Raw genomic sequence first — 27030 nt, 5'->3', positions numbered from 1 at the left:
ACCAAGTTGGTGAAAAACACTGGTAAAAAAAAAAAAAAAAAAGAAAAAAAAAAAGAAAAGCAGGTATTTTTCTCCCTGTAGCAAAATTTGAAGCAAGTTGGTGAAAAACACTGGTAAAAAAAAAAAAAAAAAAAAAAAAAAAAAGAAAAGCAGGTATTTTTCTCCCTGTAGCAAAATTTGAAGCAAGTTGGTGAAAAACACTGGTAAAAAAAAAAAAAAAGAAAAAAAAAAAAGAAAAGCAGGTATTTTCTCCCTGTAGCAAAATTTGAAGCAAGTTGGTGAAAAACACTGGTAAAAAAAAAAAAAAAAAAAAAACAGGTATTTTTCTCCCTGTAGCAAAATGTGAAGCAAGTTGGTGAAAAACACTGGTAAAAAAAAAAAAAAAAAAAAAAAAAAAAAAAGCAGGTATTTTTCTCCCTGTAGCAAATTTGAAGCAAGTTGGTGAAAAACACTGGTAAAAAAAAAAAAAAAGAAAAAAAAAAAAGAAAGCAGGTATTTTTCTCCCTGTAGCAAAATGTGAACCAAGTTGGTGAAAAACACTGGTAAAAAAAAAAAAAAAAAAAAAAAAAAAAAAGAAAAGCAGGTATTTTTCTCCCTGTAGCAAAATTTGAAGCAAGTTGGTGAAAAACACTGGTAAAAAAAAAAAAAAAGAAAAAAAAAAAAAGAAAAGCAGGTATTTTTCTCCCTGTAGCAAAATTTGAAGCAAGTTGGTGAAAAACACTGGTAAAAAAAAAAAAAGAAAAAAAAAAAGAAAAGCAGGTATTTTTCTCCCTGTAGCAAAATTTGAAGCAAGTTGGTGAAAAACACTGGTAAAAAAAAAAAAAAAAAAAACAGGTATTTTTCTCCCTGTAGCAAAATGTGAAGCAAGTTGGTGAAAAACACTGGTAAAAAAAAAAAAAAAAAAAAAAAAAGCATTACTTATCAACGGCGTCCACATCCGCAGTGTGTGCTGATGTAATCAGTTCAAACATGCACTATTTTCATCAAGGAACGCATCCGGAAACATGAGGAAATGAGCTTTTACACGGTTTTATTTAGAAACTCGGCTGAACAGAGAACTTCATGTGGAATTAAGACAGAGATGCAGAAAGTCACATTCCTGTCGCACAATAAAAGGTGCACAAGAGTCGAGGGCTGCACAAACCTTTGCATAGGAAGGAACTCAGCGTCATGAATCAGGACACATAAAACCACCTTCCAAAAATAAATGCTTATGTCATTTTCTTTCTTTCTTTCTTTCTTTTTTTTTTTTTTTAAACGAAAATGACTTTTTTGCCTTAATGACAGGTGTTAAATATTTTTGATTTGATTTAATTTATTTATTTAATTTATTTATCTATTTCGAACATGCAAAAAAAAAAAAAGAAAGAAAAAACAAAAAAACAAAACAAAACAAAACATTCAAATGGACAGAATCTAAATCTAAATCTAAACATACGGCCTGTGGGCCAAAACCAGCCCACCAAAGGGTCCAATGCAGCTCCTGGAATGAATTTTTGAAATGCTAAAATTACACTGAAGATATTAACAATCAAGGATGTTAAAATCCTTTTAGTTCAGGTTCTACACACAGACTAATATGATCTAAAGTGAAGTGGGTCAGTCAGTAAAATACTATCATAATAACCTATAAATAATGACAACCCCAATTTTGCTCTTTGTTTTAGTGTAAAAAAAAGTCAAATTACATGAAACACTTTACATTTACAAATTATCCTTTCACAAAAAAAATGTGAATAACCTAAACAAATATGAATAATATGAAATGTCCGAAGGGGAATTTTAACAACACTGGTCTACAAGGAAAATACTTCGGGAATAAAAGTAATGAAATTTTACCACATGAGAGTCACTGATAAAGAAAAATTGAGTCAAAGATGCTGGTTGGCTGAACTTTCCGAGATACAGCCTCGGGTCAAAATGTGAAATTCAAGAATTAACGAGAGAATGGGTTTGACTCAAAAGGAATATTTGTCTCAGAGCTACAAGATCTACTTCAAAACACTGTCTGCACATTAGAATACATTCACTTTACAGGTTCTATTTAGTGGAAGATTTATCAAACTATTATATAAATGTACATAAACCAATATATATGTGTAATAACACTTAATCAAATACCTTGAAAACATCAGCAAACCGGCACTTTTGTCATTTATTTTCCAATTAATCTTATTAAAATCCGTAACATTTAGCACATTTAATGTCTGAAGCTAAAAAATTGTAGACCAGTGTAATATTCTGAATTAAATGAAATATTTTGTGTATTTGTAGATCCACTGTGATCTGTCTGTTATAACGTACGTGTGTAAATGATAAACTGAGGCAAAACGTTGCTAAAATTGCACTTATTTCTCTTAAGACATTTCAGGTTGTTCATGTTATTCACATTTTTAAGATAACTCTGTAAATGTAAACCAGGGGCCACATACAGCCTAATATGATCTAAAGTGGGCCGGACCAGTAAAATAATGATTTGATTTATTTATTTTATTTTATTTCAAACATGCAAAAAAAAAAAAAAGAAAAATAAAAACAAAATAAAATATTCAGATGGAAAGAATCTATCTCCAAGCACATACAAGTCTGAATTTTGCACGGTCGAAAAAGAGTAGGAAGAAGTACGAACTTAATAGAAATAATAGGATAAAAACTTATAAATAATGTCAAATCCAAAGTTTTTTTCTCTGTTTTTGAGTGAAAAAAAAGTCAAATTCCGTAATGAAAATGTTTACATCTACGAACCGTACTTGAACATAACATGAACAAATATGAACCTGAAAATTCTCAAGTAAAATAAGTGCAAATTTAACAATACTATGCCTTAGTTTATCATTTATACATATTCATCACAACTTAGAGATCACAGTGGATCTACAAATACACAAAATATTAAATAACAGGCAGAATATCGGTACAATTCCACATACCTCTCTTAAGAAATTTCATATTATTCACATTTCTTTGTAAAAGTCTGTAAATGTAAACATTTTTGTGTAATTTTACTTTTTTTTTTACACAACAAAGAGAAACATTTGTAGTTTTCATCATTATTTATAGGTTATTATGATAGTATTTTACTGGTCTGACCCACTTTAGACTGAAATGACCTAAAACAGGGGTGTCAAAAAATTTTAGTTCAGTTTCACATTCACCCCAATTTGATCTCAAGTGAGCCGGACCAGTAAAATAATAGCAGTGAAAAAAGAATTATATTATGATCAGGTTTACATCAACAAAGTTCCCGTAAAAATCTGAATAATATGAACAACTTGAATTGTCTTAAGAAGAAAATAGCACAATTATAACAATATTACGCCTGGGTTTAACAGTTTATCATTTACACATGTGCATTACAATCGCACAAAACATTTAGTAACAGGCAGAATATTGGTCAAACTGCATTTACTTTTCTTAAGACATTTCTGTTAGTTCAGGTTATTCCCATTTTTTATAAAAGTATAGTTTGGTTATGTAAATATTTTCATGTAATTTTACTTTTTTTACACCAAAAAAACAAAGAAACAATTTGACGTTGTCATTATTTATAGGTTATTGTGATAATATTTTACTGGTTCTGACCCACTTGAAATCTAATTGGACTGTATGTGGAACTTGAATTAAAATTATTTTGACACCACTGATTGTTAATACCTTCAGTGTAATTCTTGCATTTCATAAATTTCATCCCGCGGGCCAGATGTTTGACACCTGTGACCTAAAACGATTTTAACATCTACAAATACGTAAAACATTTCATTTAATTCAGAATATTGTTAAAATTCCCCTTCGGACATTTCATATTATTCATATTTGTTCAGGTTATTCACATTTTTTTGTGAAAGTCTGTAAATGTAAACATTTTTGTGTAATTTTACTTTTTTTTTTACACAACAAAGAGAAACATTTGTAGTTTTCATCATTATTTATAGGTTATTATGATAGTATTTTACTGGTCTGACCCACTTTAGACTGAAATGACCTAAAACAGGGGTGTCAAAAATTTTTAGTTCAGTTTCACATTCACCCCAATTTGATCTCAAGTGAGCCGGACCAGTAAAATAATAGCAGTGAAAAAAGAATTATATTATGATCAGGTTTACATCAACAAAGTTCCCGTAAAAATCTGAATAATATGAACAACTTGAATTGTCTTAAGAAAAAATAGCGCAATTTTAACAATATTACGCCTGGGTTTAACAGTTTATCATTTACACATGTGCATTACAATCGCACAAAACATTTAGTAACAGGCAGAATATTGGTCAAACTGCATTTACTTTTCTTAAGACATTTCTGTTAGTTCAGGTTATTCCCATTTTTTATAAAAGTATAGTTTGGTTATGTAAATATTTTCATGTAATTTTACTTTTTTTACGCCAAAAAACAAAGAAAAAATTTGGGGTTATCGTTATTAATTGGTTATTATGATAATATTTTACTGGTTCTGACCCACTTGAAATCTAATTGGACTGTATGTGGAACTTGAATTAAAATGATTTTGACACCTCTGATTGTTAATACCTTCAGTGTAATTTTTGCATTTCATAAATTTCATCCCGTGGGCCAGATGTTTGACACCTGTGACCTAAAACGATTTTAACATCTACAAATACGTAAAACATTTCATTTAATTCAGAATATTGTTAAAATTCCCCTTCGGACATTTCATATTATTCATATTTGTTCAGGTTATTCACATTTTTTTTGTGAAAGTCTGTAAATGTAAACATTTTTGTGTAATTTTACTTTTTTTTTACACAACAAAGAGAAACATTTGTAGTTTTCATCATTATTTATAGGTTATTATGATAGTATTTTACTGGTCTGACCCACTTTAGACTGAAATGACCTAAAACAGGGGTGTCAAAAAATTTTAGTTCAGTTTCACATTCACCCCAATTTGATCTCAAGTGAGCCGGACCAGTAAAATAATAGCAGTGAAAAAAGAATTATATTATGATCAGGTTTACATCAACAAAGTTCCCGTAAAAATCTGAATAATATGAACAACTTGAATTGTCTTAAGAAAAAATAGCGCAATTATAACAATATTACGCCTGGGTTTAACAGTTTATCATTTACACATGTGCATTACAATCGCACAAAACATTTAGTAACAGGCAGAATATTGGTCAAACTGCATTTACTTTTCTTAAGACATTTCTGTTAGTTCAGGTTATTCCCATTTTTTATAAAAGTATAGTTTGGTTATGTAAATATTTTCATGTAATTTTACTTTTTTTACGCCAAAAAACAAAGAAAAAATTTGGGGTTATCGTTATTAATTGCTTATTATGATAATATTTTACTGGTTCTGACCCACTTGAAATCTAATTGGACTGTATGTGGAACTTGAATTAAAATTATTTTGACACCACTGATTGTTAATACCTTCAGTGTAATTTTTGCATTTCATAAATTTCATCCCGCGGGCCAGATGTTTGACACCTGTGACCTAAAACGATTTTAACATCTACAAATACGTAAAACATTTCATTTAATTCAGAATATTGTTAAAATTCCCCTTCGGACATTTCATATTATTCATATTTGTTCAGGTTATTCACATTTTTTTGTGAAAGGATAGTTTGTAAATGTAAACTGTTTCATGTAATTTGACTTTCTGACACTAAAACAAATCGCAAAATTAGGGTTGTCATTATTTATAGGTTATTATGATAGTATTTTACTGACTGACCCACTTTAGATCATATTAGTCTGTGTGTAGAACCTGAACTAAAAGGATTTTAACATCCTTGATCGTTAATATCATCAGTGTCATTTCTGCATTTCACAAATTCATCCCAGGGGCCAGATCGGACCCTTTGGCGGGCCGGATTTGGCCCCCAGGCCGTATGTTTGACACCTGCGATGTAAACACTTTCACATTGTAATTTAATTTTTTTCACTGTTATTATTTTACTGGACAACTTCAGATCATATCGGACTGAATGTGACCCCCTCCCTCTGGCCTAAATCATCAAATACTCAATTTCTGTTTTGTTTTTTGCGTTTCCTGAAAAATCTGAAAAAACGACATCTGCAATTATTTTCGGAAGGTGACAGACAATATGGAATGTGAGGACATGCAGTATAGAGCAAAAGAAGAAAAAAAAAAAAGAAGAAGAAGAGGGGGAGGAGATGAGTGTAGAGACCTTTAGAGGAACGACCCAGAGCTGTCACTACTTCACTGGGCTGTTCTGGTTCTTATTGCTAAATCAATGTGTCACTGTGACCTGCACGTCAGGACACTTGAAGTCATTTACTGTCTGTTATGTCACATTTACGTATGAAATATAAGAAAAAAAAAAAAAAAATGCAAGACCAGTTCACACATTTCACGCTAATGCACCACCTCATTTGACATTGTTTTGGAATAGGATGTTTTGGAATAAATACACTTGGAGGGCAGTTATTGGAACGTTAAACTGACTACTGGACTTCTAAAAAGGTCATCTGCCCTCGCTGTTAAATACGCACTTATTATTGTGTCGACTTAAAGAAATCTCACAGATTTAAATAATTCGTCATCACAGAAATCAACCTAATCACGATCATTTTAAAGTGTATATATTTAGCTTTAAATGATAATCAGGCTTTTTGCTCCCACTCAACAACATGCACACAGACGACACCCATAAAACTCCACCTCGAAAAGTTCGTATTTCTCGTGTTCGTATAGTAGAAGGCAACACTGTTGAATGCAGGTTCAGGGGCTGAGTCGAAAAGGATCGGAGAACGATATCCAGCGTGTGTCGTCATGCCGCCATCGCCGTTGCCGTCGCCTGCCTCTGCGTACGTTCATTTCTGAGAATCGGGCGGAAGCGACGACGCGCCGGTTTTAAAAGGACGAGCAGTTGTCGAAACGCCGAAGGAAATTACTACTTACATACATTTACATACAGCATTTATTTGTCAAAAAAATAACCCCTCTATTTGATAAAATCGAAAGTAACAAAAAAAACAAGTACATATACTGTGTCAAGGTAATAACTTTAGTAATCCTTTAAAGGTGAAAAATAGAATTTAAACAGTTGAATATAAAATACACAGCTTTGCAAAAAAAAAAAGAAGAGAAAATAAACTAAATACAACCTAAAGTCAGTTTCTCAACTCTCTCACATTCAGACTCCGCTTGTCCGAACCACGTCTGCGATCAGAGAAGGTGTTAGAGCCACACTGACGATGAAAAACACTGATATTATGGCAATAAAACCAGCTAATTTTCAGGAAACAGTCAAATATTATGAGAATTAAATCTGTATGAAGTCAGTCGGTCACCTTCTGAACCGCTTCACTGAGGGTGGTGGTGGTGGTGGTGGGGGCTGGAGTCCATCCCAGTTACCTATGAACATGATCTGTATGAAATTTCTTAAAATAAATAATGAAATGACAAATGACCAGAAGAGTAAAGCTGTTGTCCAGGTAACACCGAACACAATTAATATTAAGCTTTTTTTTTTTTTTTTTTTTTTTCTGATTATGACTTTTTTCCTTAAAATACTCTCAAATGACAAACCTTCTTGTCAGTCTTTACTCAAAATATCAGATTTTTTGCCCCTCAGTGTGGTCCTAATACATAAATACCAACATTTTGGCCTTTAAAATGTTCTGGCTCGGGCCTAAACGTTGTGAATCGGAACAATAATACTCTGCGTTTCCACGTACGTAGGCCTTTTGAGTTTTAAGACGCTCAACAGCCGCGTACGAGCGTTAAAAGAGCGACACCGTCCTGAAGTGCTCCGTCGTCTCCGTCGTCGGGACGTATTGCTAACAAAGTGCTTGGGACGCGGCGGTCCGGGTGGAGCGGCCGCCCTCAGACCAGGCTGAAGCCCTCGTACTGCTCCACGGCCTGGGTGAGGCGGCGGCGCAGGATCTCTTTGGTCTGGTAGCGGGGCATGTCCAGCAGGTTGTAGCAGGTGTGGGCCACGGGCAGGTAGTGCTCCGCCGCCGTGGTGGACTGGATGACGATCTTTAGGCTCTCCATGCCATGGATGGGAATGCGGTCGCTGCCTGTGAGGAACACTGCAGGGCGGAGACAGAGGAGGAGGGGGCGGGGTTAATCTACAGGTCAGAATGAATGTCAGGGTTCCTACAGGATTCTACAAGTTAAATTTAAGACTTTTTTTTTTTAACTGAATTTTTATTTAGTTTTGCTCAAACAAATATACAAGACATTTTACAAATATTAACACAGTGGTTCCCAACCTTTTTTGGCTCGTGACCCCATTTTAACGTCACAAGTTTCCGGCGACCCCCGACTTTCAAAACAAAGACATTATTTTTTTGCTAAAATTAATTTGTTTTTGATCATGTAATAGTTTGCTGTACTACGTTGCAAGTTAACGTTAATTTTAGACGACATTTAGTCTATATAATGTATAATATTATGGGCGGAGGCAGAAAAGCCAGGTGGAGATTACTGCACAAAGTGAGAGCTAACCATTTATATAAGCTTTGTATACTATAAGCAAACAGTATATGACAAATTCATAAGAATAACAACAGGTCTAGATTCTGTTTTTTTTTTTTACTTTTTATTTTATTTTTTTTTTTTTTTCATAAAAGGAGCAAAAGAACATTGGAGCATAAGTCATTAAGGTCGTCCAACAGATTAATTAGTACTGGATAAATGCCAACTATTTCACATTTAATGAGTCTACAAGTGTGTATTCCAGATAAGAGTATTATCTGTATATACTGTGTGTGTATATATTGCAGTGGTTCCCAACCTTTTTTGGCTCGTGACCCCATTTTAACGTCACAAATTTCTGGCGACCCCCGACTTTCAAAATGGAGACATTATTTTTTTGCTAAAATTAATTTGTTTTTGATCATGTAATAGTTTGCTGTACTATGTTGCAAGTAAACGTTAATTTTAGACGACATTTAGTCTATATAATATGTATTATTATAGACGGAGGCAGAAAAGCCAGGTGGAGATTACTGCACAAAGTGAGAGCCAACCATTTATATAAGCTTTGTATACTATAAACAAACAGTATATGACAAATTCATAAGAATACGAACAGGTCAAGATTACAATTTTTTTTTTTTTTTTTTCATAAAAGGAGCAATAGAACATTGGAGTATAAGTCATTAAGGTCGTCCAACAGATTAATTAGTACTGGATAAATGCCAACTATTACACATTTAATGAATCTACAAGTGTGTATTCTAGATAAGAGTATTATCTGTATATACTGTGTGTGTATATATTGCAGTCGTTCCCAACCTTTTTTGGCTCGTGACCCCATTTTAACGTCACAAGTTTCTGGCAACCCCAGATATTCAAAACAGAGACTTTTTTTTTTAAACTAAGATTTTTTTTTTTTTGATCATGTAATAGTTTGATATACTATGTTGCAAATAAACATTAATTTTAGATGACATTTAGTCTATGTAATGTATATTATTATGGACGGAGGCAGAAAAGCCAGGTGTAGATTACTGCACAAAGTGACAATTTGATTTTCCTTGGTCAGGATATGTACAGTCAGTCCAGCTTGGATTTACAAGGCTGATAATTAATACTTAACAAACAATAACCCAAACTATGAATTATGAAAGAGCTGCAGCATCTGAAACTGACCACAATGAACATTTGACAGATAAACAGTACCACAGTGCTTCAGTTTCAGCTTCACAGTTTGTCATGTCTTTTATGGATTGGGATTGTCTCTGTCAACTCAACATATATTTTTTATTACTAAGCGTTTTTTTTTTTTTTAAATCAATTACTAGAAATTTCAGGCGTCCCCACATGGGGTCCCGACCCCAAAGTTGAAAAACACTGTATTAATACATCCAATCAAACATCCCCATATGGCACACATGAAAGAGGAAAAAAAAAAGACATCTGCAGCAGAGATTGATAACAATTAATCACAAATGAAACAAGCATAACAAAAAACACACATGTATACGACCACTTCTGAATTCTTATTGCATTAAAAACATAATCATGGGACTCCGTCTCTTTGTAAACAGCTCTCCCTGAATTCTAAGCACATATGTAATTTGCTCCATCTGATAGATTTCCTTCACTTTCTCAATCCAAATATAATACACAACAAACAAAAAGTTAAGGATATTTAATTTTGTTTTTGTCATTTTTGCCATTTGTAAATAAAACTATGTCTGGTCATTAAAAAAAGATGTGTTTCACTTCAATTCATACACAAAAAAGTAAAAAGTGCTGCACTGTGCAAGAATCCCAACTGAAAAAGATAGCCCAAAAATTAAAAATATCCATAACTTTTTCTTTGTAGCAGATGGGGGAGGTTCAGGTTTCAACCACTTGATAATGATGCATTTAATGGCTGCCATCAATAAAATTCTTAGGTATTTTCAGTTATTTCCCTCTAAACTTTCTGGGATTACACCTAAAATAGCAAACTTTAAATCTTTAGAAAATGTTGGGTTGAAAACTGTGTTCACAGCGGCAAATATATCATGGAATATATCTGCAACTGTTTACACAGGTCACCAACTACAATTATCACAATTACAATTAATAAATAAGTAAATAAGAGAGTTAGTGAATAGCTAAGTAAATAGTAAATAAATGTAGTAGATAAATTAAATAAGTGAGAAAATATGTAAGTAAATAAACTCATAGTTTATAAACTTTCAATAAAACAATGAAAGTAAATAAGGAAATAATTAAGTGACAATAAAAAGTAAGTAAATGTGCATATGTTTGACATACATGCTTTAACCCAGGGGTGTCAAACTCATTTTAGTTCAGGGGCCACATTCAGCTAAATTTGATCTGAAGTGGGCTGGACCAGTAAAATAATAACAGAATGACCTATAAATAATGACAACTCCAAATTTTTGTCTTTGTTTTAGTGTAAAAAAAAAACCCATTAAATTATGAAAATACTTACTTTTATAAACTATCCAAAAAAAAAAAAAAAACCCTGAAAAAACTGAAATTTAAATTAAAAAACATAAGAAAATTTAGTGCAATTTTAACAATATTATTCCTCAACTCATCATTTCTCCATGTGCATTATAGATCAGATCTACAAAGACACTAAACACTGAGGAATAGGCAGAAAAACTGTTAAAATTGTGCTTAATTTTCTTTAGACATTTCAGGTTTTTCATATTTGTTCAGGTTATTCACATTTTATTGTTACAGGATAGTTTGTAAATGTAAATATTTTCATAATTTAATGTTATTTTTTACACAAAAACAAAGAAAAAAATTTAAGTTGTTAATTCTAGACTTTTTATTGGCTTAAAGATTTTTTTTTAGTTAATTGAAGATTTTTTTGCTAAATTTGAGATTTTTTTTTAGCTCAATTCAAGATTTTTCGCTAAATTTGAGATTTTTTTTGGCTTAATTGAAGTTTTTTTTTTACTTAATTGAAGATTTTTTTTTTTTTTTTTTTTTTTTACTTAATTCAAGATTTTTTTTTGGCGTAATTCAAGATTTTTTTCCTTAATTCAAGTTAAAATTTTTTTTTTGCTTAATTCATTTCAAGACTGGAATTTTTGCACTTGGCAAAAACATCCCAGGGGCTGAACTGGACCCTTTGGCGGGCCGCATTTGGCCCCCGGGCCGCATGTTTGACACCCCTGCTTTAACCTGCTCTCTCCCCAGCAACACTCTTGTAGCCTTTTCAGTGTAGCAGGGATACTTTAAATACATGATAATAACGTTCAGGGTTTGTCATTGGCGACATATCCAGCTTTTAGAAAACGCAGAAGGGAAATAAGCAGCCTTGAAATGATCACACAGCACCAACCTGCCCATTACACAGCTTTTATAGAGCCTCAGAGGGTGACAGCGTGAGAATTAAACTGCCATGCGGACCGAGTAATTTGATACTTACATAAGAACTGCTTCTTTTTTTCCAGAGGGAACTCGTGGAAGACCTCCCAGAACAAGCGCACTGTGGGATGAGTGGCTGTGTATTCACCTTTGTACACAGTATTCTGCAATGTCAAACATAGGAAACAAAAAAAAAAAGATTAAAAACATGTAAAAGATATGTAAACCGTTTCCTGTCTGGTAGAAACATCAACACATGATGATTGAGTGAACTCATTGGAAGTGTGTGAGCATGAAACATTCATGAACATTTCAGGCAGAGGGTTGTGGGTTTAGAAAAGCTTCCAGAATAACAATCACTGTCATGGTGTTTCCTGATGAGGATACTGGAATCTGCAGCAGACGCCTCTGTACTGAACAATATACGCCTTTTATTAACCTTTGTTGAACAGTAGACATCTTTTCATGTATTGCTGTAATAAACACGCAAATATAAACACACTATTTATTTGCTTTCTTGTCTGCTGCAGTGGTAACCGAGTGACTGCTGTTACAGAAAAGACCAAGTGTGTGATCATCTCATCCACTGCATCATGGGAGTGACTTTGATATTAACCTGTTAATTAAACCCTGGGCCATTTGTCTCTAATCAGAATCATTTCAATGTAACACAAAACAACGGATTAGCCCAGGGGTGTCCAACTCATTTTAGTTCAGGGGCCGCATTCAGCTAAATTTGATCTGAAGTGGGCCGAACCAGTAAAATAATAACGTAATAATATATAATGTCAGCTCCAAACTTTTCTCTCTGTTTCAGAGCGAAAAAAGTAAATTTACATTATGAAAAGGTTTACATCTATAAACTATCCTTTCAAAAGATGTGAATAACATGAACAAACTGAAAATATACAGGGTGGGGAAGCAAAATTTACAATATTTTGATTGAAAGGGATTGAAAGACAGTGTATGACCAATTAGTTTATTGAAAGTCATGAGACATTTGCCACAAGAAAATGTACATAATAGAAATGGTTTTATTCTATGTGTCCTCCTTCTTTCTCAATAACTGCCTTCACACGCTTCCTGAAACTTGCGCAAGTGTTCCTCAAATATTCGGGTGACAACTTCTCCCATTCTTCTTTAATAGTATCTTCCAGACTTTCTCCTAATAGTTTTGCTCACAGTCATTCTCTTCTTTCCATTATAAACAGTCTTTATGGACACTCCAACTATTTCTGAAATCTCCTTTGGTGTGACGAGTGCATTCAGCAAATCACACACTCTTTGACGTTTGCTTTCCTGATTACTCATATGGGCAAAAGTTTCTGAAAAGGTATGGATAATAGTGTTAGGTATGATTATGACATCGATATATGTTTGGTTTCAAAACAATTGATGTAGTGCCTGCTGAGAAAAAACAACTAAATGTTCATTGTAAATTTTGCTTCCCCATCCTGTAAGTGTAATTTTAACAATATTATGCCTCAGTTTATCATTTACACATGTTCATTATAACTAACAGATCACAGTGGATCTACAAACACACAAAACATTGAATAACCGGCAGAATATTGGTAAAATTGTACTGACTTCTCTTAAGACGTTTCAGGTTGTTCATATTTCTTCAAGTTATTCACATTTTTTGCAAAATTATACTTTGTTTTAGTGTAAATACATGAAAATATTTACATTTACAAAAAGAAAAATTTGGAGTTGTCATTATTAATATATTATTATGATAGTATTTGACTGGTCCTGCCCACTGGAGACTGAATTGGTCTGAATGTGGAACCTGAACTAAAACTATTGTTAATATCTTTGTGTAATTTTGTCATTTCACAAATTCATCCCAAGGGCCGGACTGGACCCTTTGGCGGGCCGGATTTGGCCCCCGGGCCGCATGTTTGACACCTGTGGATTAGCTGATAGCAGAAGCTTCTTTCATATAAAACCAGGTTATGATCAGAAAACGGTAAAACAACATTCATCATCATCATCATCATCATCCTCCTCATCTCTTCATTTGTCCATTAGAGTGCTTGTGTGAGTTTTGTTCTATTTTTCTAAAATTGGTTTTATTGGGGCTTTTAGCTGGCCTCCTTCTGGTGTCTTGGATGCATATTGCTATATGCGTCGTGTAGCATTACCATGGCAACACAGATGGAACTGTGGTTTAAGAGGCTGCACCAACCTGTGTTGTTTCCATCTTGTTTTGTTGTTTCCATCTAGGTTCGACTCATTTCTGTCATCACCTTCAAATCGGCCACACTGTGATATTGGTGCATTTATTTATCTCTTATATCGGCCCCCTTCAAGTTCACTTATTTTTCTACTGGCTGCAAATATGAAAATACACTTCACAGTTCATTGCACTATGTATAAGTATGTGTGTTTAACCCTGACAGTACATGGACTTTCTACTAAACAAACACAACATGCACTGTGCACACCTTCCTCCTTCAGCTTAGTGTCAATCAGTCACAAACTAACAGTTATGTTGGTCTGTTTATATAATGGCTTCAGCACTGTGACCGTCTGGTCGTAAAGACGTTAACCCGACACACGGACAAATGTCATTTCAGTTGGTTTTAGAGAAATCAAACTGGTTTAAGCTTTTAGACTGGACAAACTGGAAATCAACTCTACAGCACACACTGACGCCAGTAGATTTATGTCACTGTAGGGAAACCGTTTGTAACAAAACAGTTTACAACACACTGTAGACACATTGTTACTATAGTCTGCAGTGGCGGCTAGTCAATAGAGGGCGCCGTTCCACCTGTCTCACATGAAGAAGATGACAGGAATCACATTAAAAGAAAAAAAATAAAGAATAATAATAATAATAATAAATAAACAAACGATACATGATATAGCTTAAGCCTCAGTCACAAAGCTTCTCCCGAACGATGGGTTTGTATGAGTTCTGGAGTTCGTAGACATTCATGGAGGCAGCAGTAGTTTCTTATGGCCGTCTTATGAAGTCAGTACGGCTGCCGTTCAAAATGCAAGAGCATCTTGAGACCTCCATGAGAAAATGATGTGATTTTGTGTTGTACGAACACCGTACAGTTGTCAAGGGTGCCTTGAGACCTTCCTACATCAGACCTACAGCCGTTTCATGAATTATTTTGTCGTGAGGTGAATGTACGTCAGCCCTATGTGAAACTCACAGCACTCTCAAGTCAATGGTAGGAAGATCTTACGCCGTTTCAGAATATTTAGATCGGTATATAAACAGTGGCCGTGTAGTAAAAGTCACATGCTGTGATCATTTCATTCAAGATGGTAATAATGCCCACAAGACTGAAACTTCTACAGCTACAAGATGAAGAAAAGGAAGATCCAGCGGTTGTGGCTGCTGTTTTGGTCTGACAGCAGCGGAAGAAGAGGGACATTCTAAAGCGCTTAACATAAAAAAAAAACAAAAAAACAGCTTAGCGTAGTTTAATGCCCCAGAACTGTGATCAGTCATCACCAAAGTTCGTGTGGACATCTGTAGTCATGTCCACTTTCACCTCTGCAAAAAAACTGAACATAGTCTAATCTTAAAGTACTGTTCCTTCATTATTTTTTTCATTCATTTTCTGAACCGCTCAGTCCGGTCGCGAAGGCACTGGAGCCTATCCCAGCATTAGAGATGTCCCTGTATAACTGGGTGATTACTGATGCTCTTTTCAGACATTAAATTACGTTAACCTATTTTTGCATTAAGTGTTTTAGAATGATGCGCGTTTGATGTGTTTGGGATCGTACGCTGTCCGTCGTGCAGAAATAACACATTACTGCGGGAAAACTGACCCGTAAAGTTAGAAATTAGGAGTCATAATAAGAGATCAGATGAAAACATTTTAAGTAGAAGGTATAAGAATAAAACAAAGTTACACAAGAATAACAGAGAGAAGTGAACGTTAAAAACACTAACCGTCCGACATGCACATCCATCAGCCTCATCCTCGTCCCTGTGGACTGTTCATTATCTCTGCAGATTTGTTTCAAGTTTATTTTTCTGTTAATAAAACACTTTAACTTCAGCACCATGCGTTTGAGTCCAGTCATTCACTCCGTCTTGAAAATTTGTATTTGACCCCCTCAAAGAACCGCACAAATGCTTATAAACACCTTACGTCCACCTTAAGAAAGCTGTGTGAATCTTTGTCTGTGCGTTCACTCATATGAACGCCGTAAGGGACCCCTAATAACACTATAATGTGTTCTTCTGATCTACTTGTGGCCACTGCAGGAACATGTGGGTCCTGGAAAGGCCTCCTGATCCACGAACATCATGCGTTGTTCTTACGTTGTTCATAAGGCATTTGTTAGTGCGCCGTGTGAAGGGGGGTTTCGTACTGCGTTTGTGGAAAATCTTGGACAAGATCGCTCACCTGGCTACGAACTTAGGAACGGTCCACGAACATGGTGTTCATTGTACGAAATGGTCCATAAATCGTTCGCATGGTGTTCGTAGCCGTTCGTAATGGTATTTGTGACTGAGGCTTTAGTTGTACAGTTTAAAAATGTTTTCGGTCGTTTACAGTGAACAGTCAGGTCATGTGTTTCCTGTTTGGGGTGCTGCCCAAGAACTCCATAGACTCTCCTTATAAACGGCGCGTGTGCAGTGGAACCCCCTCCAATACAAGAGATAGGAGAGCCTTAAAACACCATCTACAGGAGTAAATGTCACATCCCAAAAAGAATCAAGACCTTCCTCAGAAATGGAATCAGCGTATAGGTCTGTAGGTAATACTACTGAGATTTAAGTGAAATTTACATCGAAAAAAATAACTGACTGAAAACACACGCTGTGTATTTTTATTTTAATTTATATAAATATTTTAAAACAGTGGTGCATGTGCTTTGGCGTACCCTAGTGGTGATATGTGGTTATAGAGCAGCTGAAAACTGATGTGGATACTGCATCCCACCAAAAAATTATTTCACCAGCCGCCACTGGGTAACACCAGTAATTTCCTCACTTGTGGCTGGATAGCTTAGCACGTAGCACTACTGACTACGATGAAGGAGACCAGGATTCCAATCCTGACAGGAACAATAATAACATTGTTATTCTGCACTTACATTAACTTATACTTTAAATTCATATGTTAAAATAGTGGTGCATGTGCTTTGGCATACCCTAGTGGTGATATGTGGTTATAGTGCAGCTGAAAACTGACTTGGATATTGCGCCCCACCCAAAAATTATTTCACCAGCCACCACCAGTTTTAGCACCCACTGACCTTCTCCATCTCCTCCCAGTTGTAGTTGTTGTTGCCGACCACCATGGCCATCAGCTCAGAGGGCTGGAACAGCCACAGGATCTCTCCACCACACACCTTCAGGAAACCAGAGGAGAAGGCGGCGTACTGCTCTTTCACTGAGTCTGAGAACACGTAGCGCAGGTAGGCGTCCACAAACTCCGTCCTGAAACACACACATATGTTTTATTCACATCCCAATCATTACTTTTTTTTTAGATTGTGTATTCTTCTTGATTAAGGTTTGTGATGTTTAAAAAAAAAAAAAAAAAAAAAAAAGGTGATATTTTTCAGGTCATGTGCAGGGAACAAACACGCAAAATCTTGCTTTGGTGGATTAAACATCAATAATCCCTCTAGTCCTGCTGTATCCACCTACATTATCACAAACACGTGTGACAGAGAAACATTGAATAAACCATCCCAGATTAAATTCATCTGGGGCGCTTCAGTTGAAATAATAAAAAAAAAAAAAAGCCTAAAAAAACAAAAGAATAATCCCATTTCATAGGACGAACGTACTTTTGATGTTTTGCTCAGTTTCACCGCTCACTTTGTAACCAGTTAAAATAAATACAGTGTAGTAAAATAGTCAATCATTTACAACACAGATATAAATCAGTGTTTGTGTGTAAGCTGCTGAACCATTGTATTGAAGTTAGTTTTTTCCCCAAACATTATGACTAAGTTACAGTTACATTATATTGTAAAAATATAAGCTATCGCTGAAGAACTGAACAGACTCCAAAATTTGAATCTGAGAAACAAATATGTACATAGCTCAGTTTTATTACTTACTATTATTATTGTTATTTTTATATTGTTTGTCTTGTGCACTGTTTTCATTCATGCACATTTTTTGATGCACTTCATTCTGCTGCAAAAAACCATGAAATGTTAAGTTGCATTGTGACACTTTCTGTCAAAAATGGTACAAAAAAAATGTAAAAATATTTCTATAGATTTTTTTTCCCCTTGTGCATTTTGTTTATTTAGTTTTTTTTTTAACACAGAAAAAACAGACTGTTTTTTTTTTTTTTCTTTTTTGAGAGTTGAGCTGGGAACATGGTGCTACAAGAAAACCTTCACTAGTAAAACTTCTGAACTGTTTCTGATCTTCTCATCCAACAAAAACAAAAACACACTGTACAGCCCAAACTCATTGTCTGTTATTCAACTACAGAAATGATGACAAGTTGTTTTATAAAACATCCACAACATTTTTGAACATTAAACTCATTAACAATAAGGAAGCATAAGTCTCTAATATACAGGGTATTCACAAAGTCTCTTTACATTAAAAAAAAAAAAAAAAAAGTAGTAGAAAAGCGATAGATAAGATGTGCTAATCAGATTCGTTCTATGCGCTCAGTGGTTATCAAAGTTTTTTAATCACATTATGGGATCGTGCACAATTGAATCAATCATTGGTTCAATTTTACCTTGGACTTCAGACTGAATATGTGGCACCAAAACTGGATGACCTTCAACCACCCATCATTTTCCAGGTAGATGGTGCACCACCACCACATTGGGGACTGCATGTTGGTTGGTGGTCCTTTTGATTTTACCTTTATATACTATATAAACAAATGTTTACTATACCCATGTTTGGTATCTTTTTTTTCAGCACAACTTCATCTATATCATCTGTCTATTATTTTTTTCACTTTAACCTACTATATCAACATAAAAGGCCAGAAAACACAAAAAAATATATAAAATCCGATTTGAAAAATGTATATAATTTATTGCATAAATAACACACAGATGCTTAACGAACCTTTTCAAAGACTTTAAAAGTGAATATTGGTTCCAAATATTAGGTATATACAATTAAAATTGTAATAAATTAAAACTATACTCAAATATTTGGCATAAAAGCAGATTTTTACAAAAGTGTTTTCTCCGGAAAAGTGCGGTAATCAAACACAGTTATCATGATAATTAGAATTTAAATGGTAATACTAACTGTCTGCAATTTTACCGCAGTTTATCGTTATACCGGTAATCGTTACATCCCTATTTGCGACATTTGGAATGCCCTATGTGTTACGTGTTATTTTGTTCATCTGTTCATTTATATGTTTATAAAAAAAGTGTACCATTCCTATTTTATATATTGCATTGGTTTATAAGTTTGAAGGAAACTCAATAAAATAAACATGGGGGGAAAAAAAAAAGATATTGTGTATCGAACAAAGGTACGGGACAACAACGACCTGAAGCAAAAGATCACCGATGTCACTGACACCATTGATGAGGTTATGCTACAGTCAGCATGGTTAAGAAATCCAGTATTGTCTGGATGTGCTTCATGCAACTAATGGCGCTCATGTAGAGTTGTGTTAAATGAGGTAAAGAAACATCAATATCCACTTTTCATTACCTCCACCAAGGAACGGTGGAGGTTATGTTTTCATCGAGGCTTGTCTGTCTGTCTGTGTGCAAGATAACTCAAAAAGTTATGGACGAATGTGGATGAAATTTTCAGGAAATGTTGATACTGGCAAGGAACAAACAATTGCATTTTGGTGGTGATTGGTGGGGGGGTGGGGGGGGGGGTGGGGGGGCTGATCTGTCTTGGTGGAGGTCTGCGCCCTGCATTTTTTCAGTAAGTTTAGAAAAGCTGGAGGGAACGCAGATTCTGCCCTAATAACAGAACAGCACAAACAGCAGCTGTGTGACATCACATTCTGCCTGTAACGCCAGTATTAATGTGTACATGTACACACACACAAACACACGGGACCTTGAGAAACACTACACAACAGATCACACCCAGTGACTTTGCAAAGCCATGTGTGCATAAACATATGATCTGACATCGAAGAACTAACGCCAGGAACCAGGCCATTACATAATGTCTGTTAAATTAACCTTCTATTGAAATCGTCAGTGTGTTTTTAACAGCACAATGTGGACCCCAAACAATACGCAGTGTTTCTGTGTTCCTGCAGTTTAATATCCGACCGTCGCTCTCATGTGTTTAACGCCGCCCACCTCACAGCTCTCTGTGGAGAGTTATCTCATTTGTCTGTTTATCTTGTACAGAGAACAAAGTGTAACGCAGCTGAAATATGCCCAAAAACAAGGACGTCTGAAATGGAATATCATGAGAACAAAGAGAGAGATCTAATCTGATGGAAGTGTGGCCATAAATATGAGCGGTGTTCATGTGTCACCTGTTGTTTTTGTCCACGCTGATGCTCTCTCCTCCAGGGATGAGCTCCTTCACCTCCGTCATCCCATAGTTCTCCCTGGTGATCTGAGACGACAACGCAAAAACCCCTCAGTGTTTCTTTATATACGCCTGTTTGCAATTACTGTCGCTCTATGCAGCTGTAGGAAATGATGATTTTTATTTTATTGCTGCGTCACATCCTTCCAAATTATTACTTCTACATGGTGATTAAATGACACACACAAATAATAGAATACAAAAACTATTCACAGCAGCTGTAAATGCATGCATACACTGTAACCTGCAGACCAAATGTGTATCATCCTGCAGTAAAAACCCTTCTTGATATAACAAAGCGTATTTGATACAAGCACGTCCAATGGGTGTGGTCAACATGAACAAATACAGGCAAGTTCCCAAATCTATCCTGGAAAAAACACAAGTTAAACATAATGTACATTTCTACTATTGTAATTTAATACATTCAACAATAGAACAATATTATTTTAATCATTTTGCTGTTCTGGATTATTGATCCTAAATGCTATTATCTGGTTTCAGTCAATGCAGGTGTTTATGCGTTTATGTCTCTGCCCAACCACAGTGCCTTATGGGATACTAACACAGGGTTCATACACATTTTTCAAGATCAAATTCAAGCAGTTTTAAGGGTCATTTTCTAATTTTTTCCAGCACAGCACCTTATCACTGGGGTAAAATACATATCTACAGGAATACATATACTGCAGATTATTTGTTCCACTTTTCATCACAATCATGTACATTGTATTATGCTATAAACATCTAAAATTATGCTTCATTATAGCAAAAAGTTTAGAAATTAAAGAACACAAAGTTTTATCCAAAAAAAAGGAAGCCACTCGGCGTTTTTCAGACACACTTGCACCGACACAAAGACTAAGATTAAAATGTACCTGGCGTCGACCTGAGAGCATCCGCTAATTTTTTTTTTGACAATAAAGTTTTATTTTTCCATATATGTCACCTCTCTGTAAGTAGCTTTGGCTTGTTGTCTAACCTGACAGAGTTGATACGAAAAATAAACAAAATCACATCTCAGAGTTAGAACTGCAAGCACTTTCAAGCACTTAAACTACAGTCACAGAAAAAATTATCAGACCATCAAAAGTCATCAAAAACAATGGTTATGCAATCAAGTACTAACTCCTGTGTGTATCATGTGACTAAAACAGACAGAAAACATGGAATGCCTAAAAGCACTGTTTTTGTCAGTACAATGCCATAGATATTGATGTAAGAACTAAAGTGATTTTGATTATTATCAAGAAAAACATGGAAAATGGCTAGATATCAGCTCTGAAATTAAACTCTTATGAGCTAATTTTGTTGTTATCCTTATATTTGTCCAAACAAATGTACCTTTAGTTGTACCAGACATTAAAATGAACAAGAAATTGAAGAAAACAAGGATGGTCTAATAATTTTTTCCGCAAATGTAAAATTCAAGCACTTTTCAGACCTTGAAACACAACACTGAAATTCAAGCATTTTCAAAGGATTTCAAGTAGTTGTACAAACCCTGTAACACATCCCTGCAAAAGATTTACAATAAAAGCCATTTTAGAAGTTAAGGGTTTCTTAGGTGTTGAGTGTGTAACAGTGTCAAAACAAGACTGTATTAAAACATGACCTATTCTATCAATTATCAAACAGAGGTAATGACACATACAAGCCTGGTCTCTTGTGCACTTCAGGTAAATAAGGGCCCTGGTTACTAAGGTCGTGTGATGAGACCAGGTGACTGTAGAAATGTGCCATGATTGTGTGATCTTCTTTGATTTTGCGATCTCGAAAATCTAGCTGCCTTGTAGAATGATTTCCACATCAGGACTGTTTATCGTTTGAAAACACTGGTGTCATTTCTAGTGATGTCAGACTTACATAATGACTAAACAGCTGCACATTTGATTGTATATTTTATTTTCACAGTGTATGCTTCTCATTTGTCAACTTCAAATTTCCTTTTTTTTTTTTTGGAAGCATGTTAGTTTAACTGTTTTAAATTGAGGTTTGTCTCGTGGCTCATATGGAAGTTCACAGTTTATTTACAGTTAATTTAATGAATTTATAGAAAGGTTACTGCACTAAAATTTATACTGTTAAACTGAGAAAACTGCATATACCACGACTGAAGATTGTGACCATATCACACACCCCTACAAGTCACTGTTTTGGGAAATACTGTACAATGTTTACTCATCCTTCACTTACTGAGAACTACCATGCCTAGATGCAGGAAGGGAGTTGATTTTTTAATTACACAATACATTTATGAGCCTTTTTTCTGAGGAAGAACCATTGTGTTAAGAGGTTCTGGTCATCTGGTTGAACTTTATTCTGCTTAACTCTTTCAGTGCCATGGGCCGATTAAATCGGCTTTACGAAAACAACCTGTAAAGTGCCACGGGCCGATCAGATCGGCTTTGGAGAACACGCCATATTTGTGTACAAACAAACCATCCACCCCCATTTCTTTCTCACATTTCGATGACGTTCTTTCTGTGTCCCCCTTTTGAGACCAAGCAGACGGGAATTTGAGGTCACGCGACCGAATAATATTTTTATATCTTTTTAATGTTTCTTATTCTCCGGTGTTTCATCAGAGGGAGCCCTCCATGCCGGGGGGCGGCTGTGGACTCCGGGGGCTGTGGCACCTTCTCTCATTGGGGTCCGCTCCTTTCTGGTGGGTGGGGGTCCCAGTTGGCCCTCTCCCACTAGTTGGGATGCGGGGCTGTGTTGCTGGTGCCTGGTCGCTGGGGTCGGCGGCTGCCTCCTGGTGCGGATGGCTCCCTGAGACAGCGCCTCCTAAATTGATGTTTTACTTTTACTTGTACATTTTTGTTCTGGTCTACCCGTGCTCAGTCAGTCTTCTTAAGTATGTGTGAGCTTGTGGGTTTGCATGTATATGTGTGTGTGTGTGTGTGTGTGTGTGTGTGTGTGTGTGTGTGCGCGCGGGTGTGTGGGTGGGGGGCGGTACTGATTTTTAAACTGATATGTAAAGCACTTTGTGCTACAGTTTTTAATGTATGAAAAGTGCTATATAAATAAAGATTATTATTATTATTATTATTATTATTAATTATGCAAATTACGATCAATAATGAATCGGCTGCGTCCGGTGTGTTTTGAATCTAATTAGCAATCGGTCGGATGTTACCGAGCGGTTTCCTGCAGGATTCTTCAAATATTATAAAAACGACGCGAAATACTGAAAAACGGCCAAATTCTGTGGCACTTTTAAGGCTTATTAGCCCCTTAACTGTCTGGCACTTAAAGAGTTAATCCAACAATACATTGTGTGAACGATGTGGGGAGGTTGCAGCGGGTTTCCATGGGAACTACAGAATTCCACTGGTTCCAACAGTAGGAAATTCAGGCATTGCTAGGCATCGTGCGTTAACATTATCGTACGAAACCAGCCCAGAAACAGAGTTAGCGTTCATTTAGCTCCTGCGTTCGGTATACCATTGTTCGCCCGCAGATTGTGCTAAAAGTTACATTTGCAAGTTAGCCCAGAAACGAGCCTATGGTTTGTATAAATGAGTTAAATGTGAGACTCACGGCAAAATTGAGTAAAAAGGTGTCCTCCACATCATTGCCCTCATAGTCTAGAAGCTGTTGTAGACTCCTACACAGGAAAAAACAGTTTCACTTTAACACATGGGAGCAGCACAAAACAACAAGTGACAATGAGCTATTATTAACCAGTTTCAGGTGGGAAAATAATTATGGGATTTCAGTTGAAAGAAACGCGCCTTTCTTGTAATAACAGCCTATCATTTCAGTAATGGATTCTATCCCGTATTTAATCTGCTTGAGTGGTAGCAATACTGGCTAGTAATGGAAAATATCGGTAAGTTCACACTCAGCATTTTACACCAGTCAAATTACTGACACAGCCCATAAAAGTATTGTGGAAGCCTTTAAAGACGAGGTGTTTTGACTGAAGATGCCACAGACTTTATCTCTTTAGACGACTAATCTGAAAATCAACGGCGCTAACGCTTCCCTGTGTGAAACGAGTCAACTGAGGTCAACTGGATGTAAGGGAAATGCCGACCCAGCCTGCTAAAAAAAATTCAATAAGAGGTATTTCCCAGTGGAAGTCAGCTAGACTGAATCTTAAAACACTGATTATGTAAGAGACTGACACATGGTTGGCTCCTGGATTTAGAGCTGCTGATTTAACATCACTTAACTGAGAATTAGGCACAGAAAGTTTAATACACTGGTGTTTTATTTAATGTTAGTCATCTTCATGAAAGCTTGTGAATGTGAAGAGATTAAGCAAAGTATAAGTAACCATCTGCTTTCTACAATTCAGGCCCAAAACGTAGCCTTCAAACTGGAAGGAAATGATGATTTGAAATGTGCTGTTATTTTCCATAGATGTTTACAGTCTATTTTGACAGACTGTTAATGTTTTGTTCACGTCTCCCAGCTGTAGTGTTAGTGTGTATGACGGGTGTTTATGTGACCTGGCCTCAGTGGGCGACAGCTCCTTGAAGTCGTCCAGAGTGGGTTGCACATCCAGCAGCTTTTTGTATAGAGCCAGTGGGAAATGGAGATCCACCACTGTGGAGTTGTAGATGGCCAGACCGCAGATGATCCCGATCAGGTGAAACCAGTTCTGCTCTACAAAACACTGACAGAGAAATGGTTCTGATAGTAACTTTTTACATTCTCTAATATGACATTTAAAATAACACTAGAAACAGACATTAAAACGTACAACCAGCGGAAATACACAATTTTTTTTTTAAATTAAACATATATGCTTTTTATATTGCTTGTAATTAGGATGAAGAAAACATCTGTTGAGTATTTTAATGTAAAAGTGTTTGATTATGTTGAATTGAAACCCCACAAATGCACCAGACCCATGAACACTGGCTGAGCAACAAAAATATGAACACCACACAAGGGTTACATGCTATGTTTGCTGAAATGTTTTTGGTGCCGTTGCATTTTCTGCCTGTTATTATTACACGTCTTTGTAGAATTTTTAATTCTGATTGCCACCAATGTGTTGTGTGTTATTCCTGTATAACACAACATTTCTATGAAAAACCACAATAAATCAGTTTTTTTGTTAAATCGACCATTTAACCATTGAATCAGGAATTTGATATACATTTTTCTTCTGTCTAGCTCTGTGACTAGAAGAAAAAAAAGACATTGCATTATTCAGGGTTTTCCTAGAATCTGCAGAGATGCTGTAATGACTTTACTGTTAGTTATTTCACCAAATATAATACCTTTTTTGTGGCTTTGCACCAATGTTATGACTATTTAGATTATTTATTATTTAGAAAATAACTTGGAGAAACAGGTAACAAATATGTAGGCTGATAAAATCAACAAACCAGTCCAATTTTGGGGGAAAAAAAAGATGAAACCCACTTTTACCAAGTTTATATCCTGAGAATCTTTTCTTCTGTCAGTGTGATTTATTATCTGTAGCCATTTATTTGTTGCTGTGTTGTTTCTTGAGCAAAAGACAACAGTTGAACTACCAAAACATTTAAGCAAAACCTTTCATCAGGGCTCCAAGCAACAAATGTAATAAGAATCTTTATTAATACATTTATAACATTTATGTTCGACTTCTAATATGTTTATTATATCTGAGTTTCCCATGACAGAAAAAAAAGACTGAAAAGGAGCTGAAAGTTCAGGGACAAGTCACTTTATATGTCAGTGTTTTGTAAACGTGTGAATGTCCTCACTGGCAACACCTTTATGCAAAATGACAGAGATAGCTTCTCTTAGCCAAAAACATAGACAGACAGACAGACAGACATACACACACACACACACACACACACACACACACACAGAGACAGACACAAAGACAAAGAGACACACACACACACACACCAAAAAGCTTAAAAAAAAAAAAACAAACAAACAAACAAAAAGTCATTTGAGTTATTAAAATATCAACTCAAAACTGACAGATGGTTAATCCATTTTGAGCTTCAGAAAAACCTTGCAGGTGCTTTATCTGTGTTAAACTCTGATGAACTGTCGGCGTCGACTGAGGTGACATTTCTAGTATTGGAATGTGCTGTTCACCTTATCCACATGGTCACAGAGAAACCCGTGGTACATTTGGTCTGACAGAAAAACACCTAATGTTTTAAATAGAATCACTCAGTCACATTAGACTGTAAATGTAGGAGATAATCCAATTTAATAAATAATAACAACAACAATAACAATTTGTTTATAATATAGAGTTTTAAGTATCTTGGGACAGAGTTTGACACCTGCCTGTCCTTTGTCTTCAATAAGACACAATCGCATCTCCACCTGCTCTTAAAACTCATCAGCAAAGACATTTTAACCCTTGTTTACAAGTCACTCATCAAATCCATCCTCATCTATGGCATTTTAACCCGGTTCAACTTCCTCACCACCAAACACAAAATAAAACTCTTCTGAATAACAAATCGGGCCAGTAAAATTACTCAAACAGCCCAACCCCCTCTGTATGAACTCTACAGATGCTCAGTGATGAAGAGAGCCACCCTCATCACCCCTCCACCACTGCATCAGGCAGATGCTACAGATCCCCACTGGGCAGGAAAAAACATTTACAAAAAATCTGTCAACCCTATGCCATGGCTGCTCTTAACAATACAAAACAGACTGAACTGTGTCTTTGCTAATATATGTTTTACTTGTTTATAACTGTTATAATCTGTCTGTCTGTCTGTCTGTCTATCTAGATTCTGTGCTCCATCTAAAATCC

At 35.5% G+C, this 27030-nt stretch overlaps 1 protein-coding gene and 1 long non-coding RNA gene across 3 annotated transcripts in view; both read right to left on the bottom strand.

Moving 5' to 3' along the window:
* Positions 1-1013: 1013 nt before the first annotated feature.
* On the bottom strand, positions 1014-1435 carry LOC115426644 (uncharacterized). Its single transcript, XR_003936378.1, has 2 exons — positions 1400-1435; positions 1014-1210 (listed from the first exon to the last, which is right to left on the bottom strand). It is a non-coding gene; the product is annotated as an uncharacterized LOC115426644 (long non-coding RNA).
* Positions 1436-6888: 5453 nt separating this feature from the next.
* Positions 6889-27030, bottom strand: part of herc3 (HECT and RLD domain containing E3 ubiquitin protein ligase 3) — a 46006-nt gene continuing 25864 nt past the window's right edge. For both annotated transcript variants that reach the window (XM_030141851.1, XM_030141860.1), the window contains exons 20-25: positions 24752-24918; positions 23835-23901; positions 20233-20315; positions 17030-17213; positions 11850-11952; positions 6889-8028 (exon numbers count right to left, since the gene is read on the bottom strand). In XM_030141851.1, the coding sequence (XP_029997711.1) occupies positions 7820-8028; positions 11850-11952; positions 17030-17213; positions 20233-20315; positions 23835-23901; positions 24752-24918 (813 nt within the window). In that variant the 3' untranslated portion in view covers positions 6889-7819. The remainder of the gene's footprint in view (positions 8029-11849; positions 11953-17029; positions 17214-20232; positions 20316-23834; positions 23902-24751; positions 24919-27030) is intronic.

This window comes from Sphaeramia orbicularis, chromosome 1, assembly GCF_902148855.1.
Source record: "Sphaeramia orbicularis chromosome 1, fSphaOr1.1, whole genome shotgun sequence".
Classification (NCBI taxonomy): Eukaryota; Metazoa; Chordata; class Actinopteri; order Kurtiformes; family Apogonidae; genus Sphaeramia; species Sphaeramia orbicularis.
Note: the sequence above shows the minus strand (reverse complement) of the source record. Positions and strands in the feature narration are given on the sequence as shown.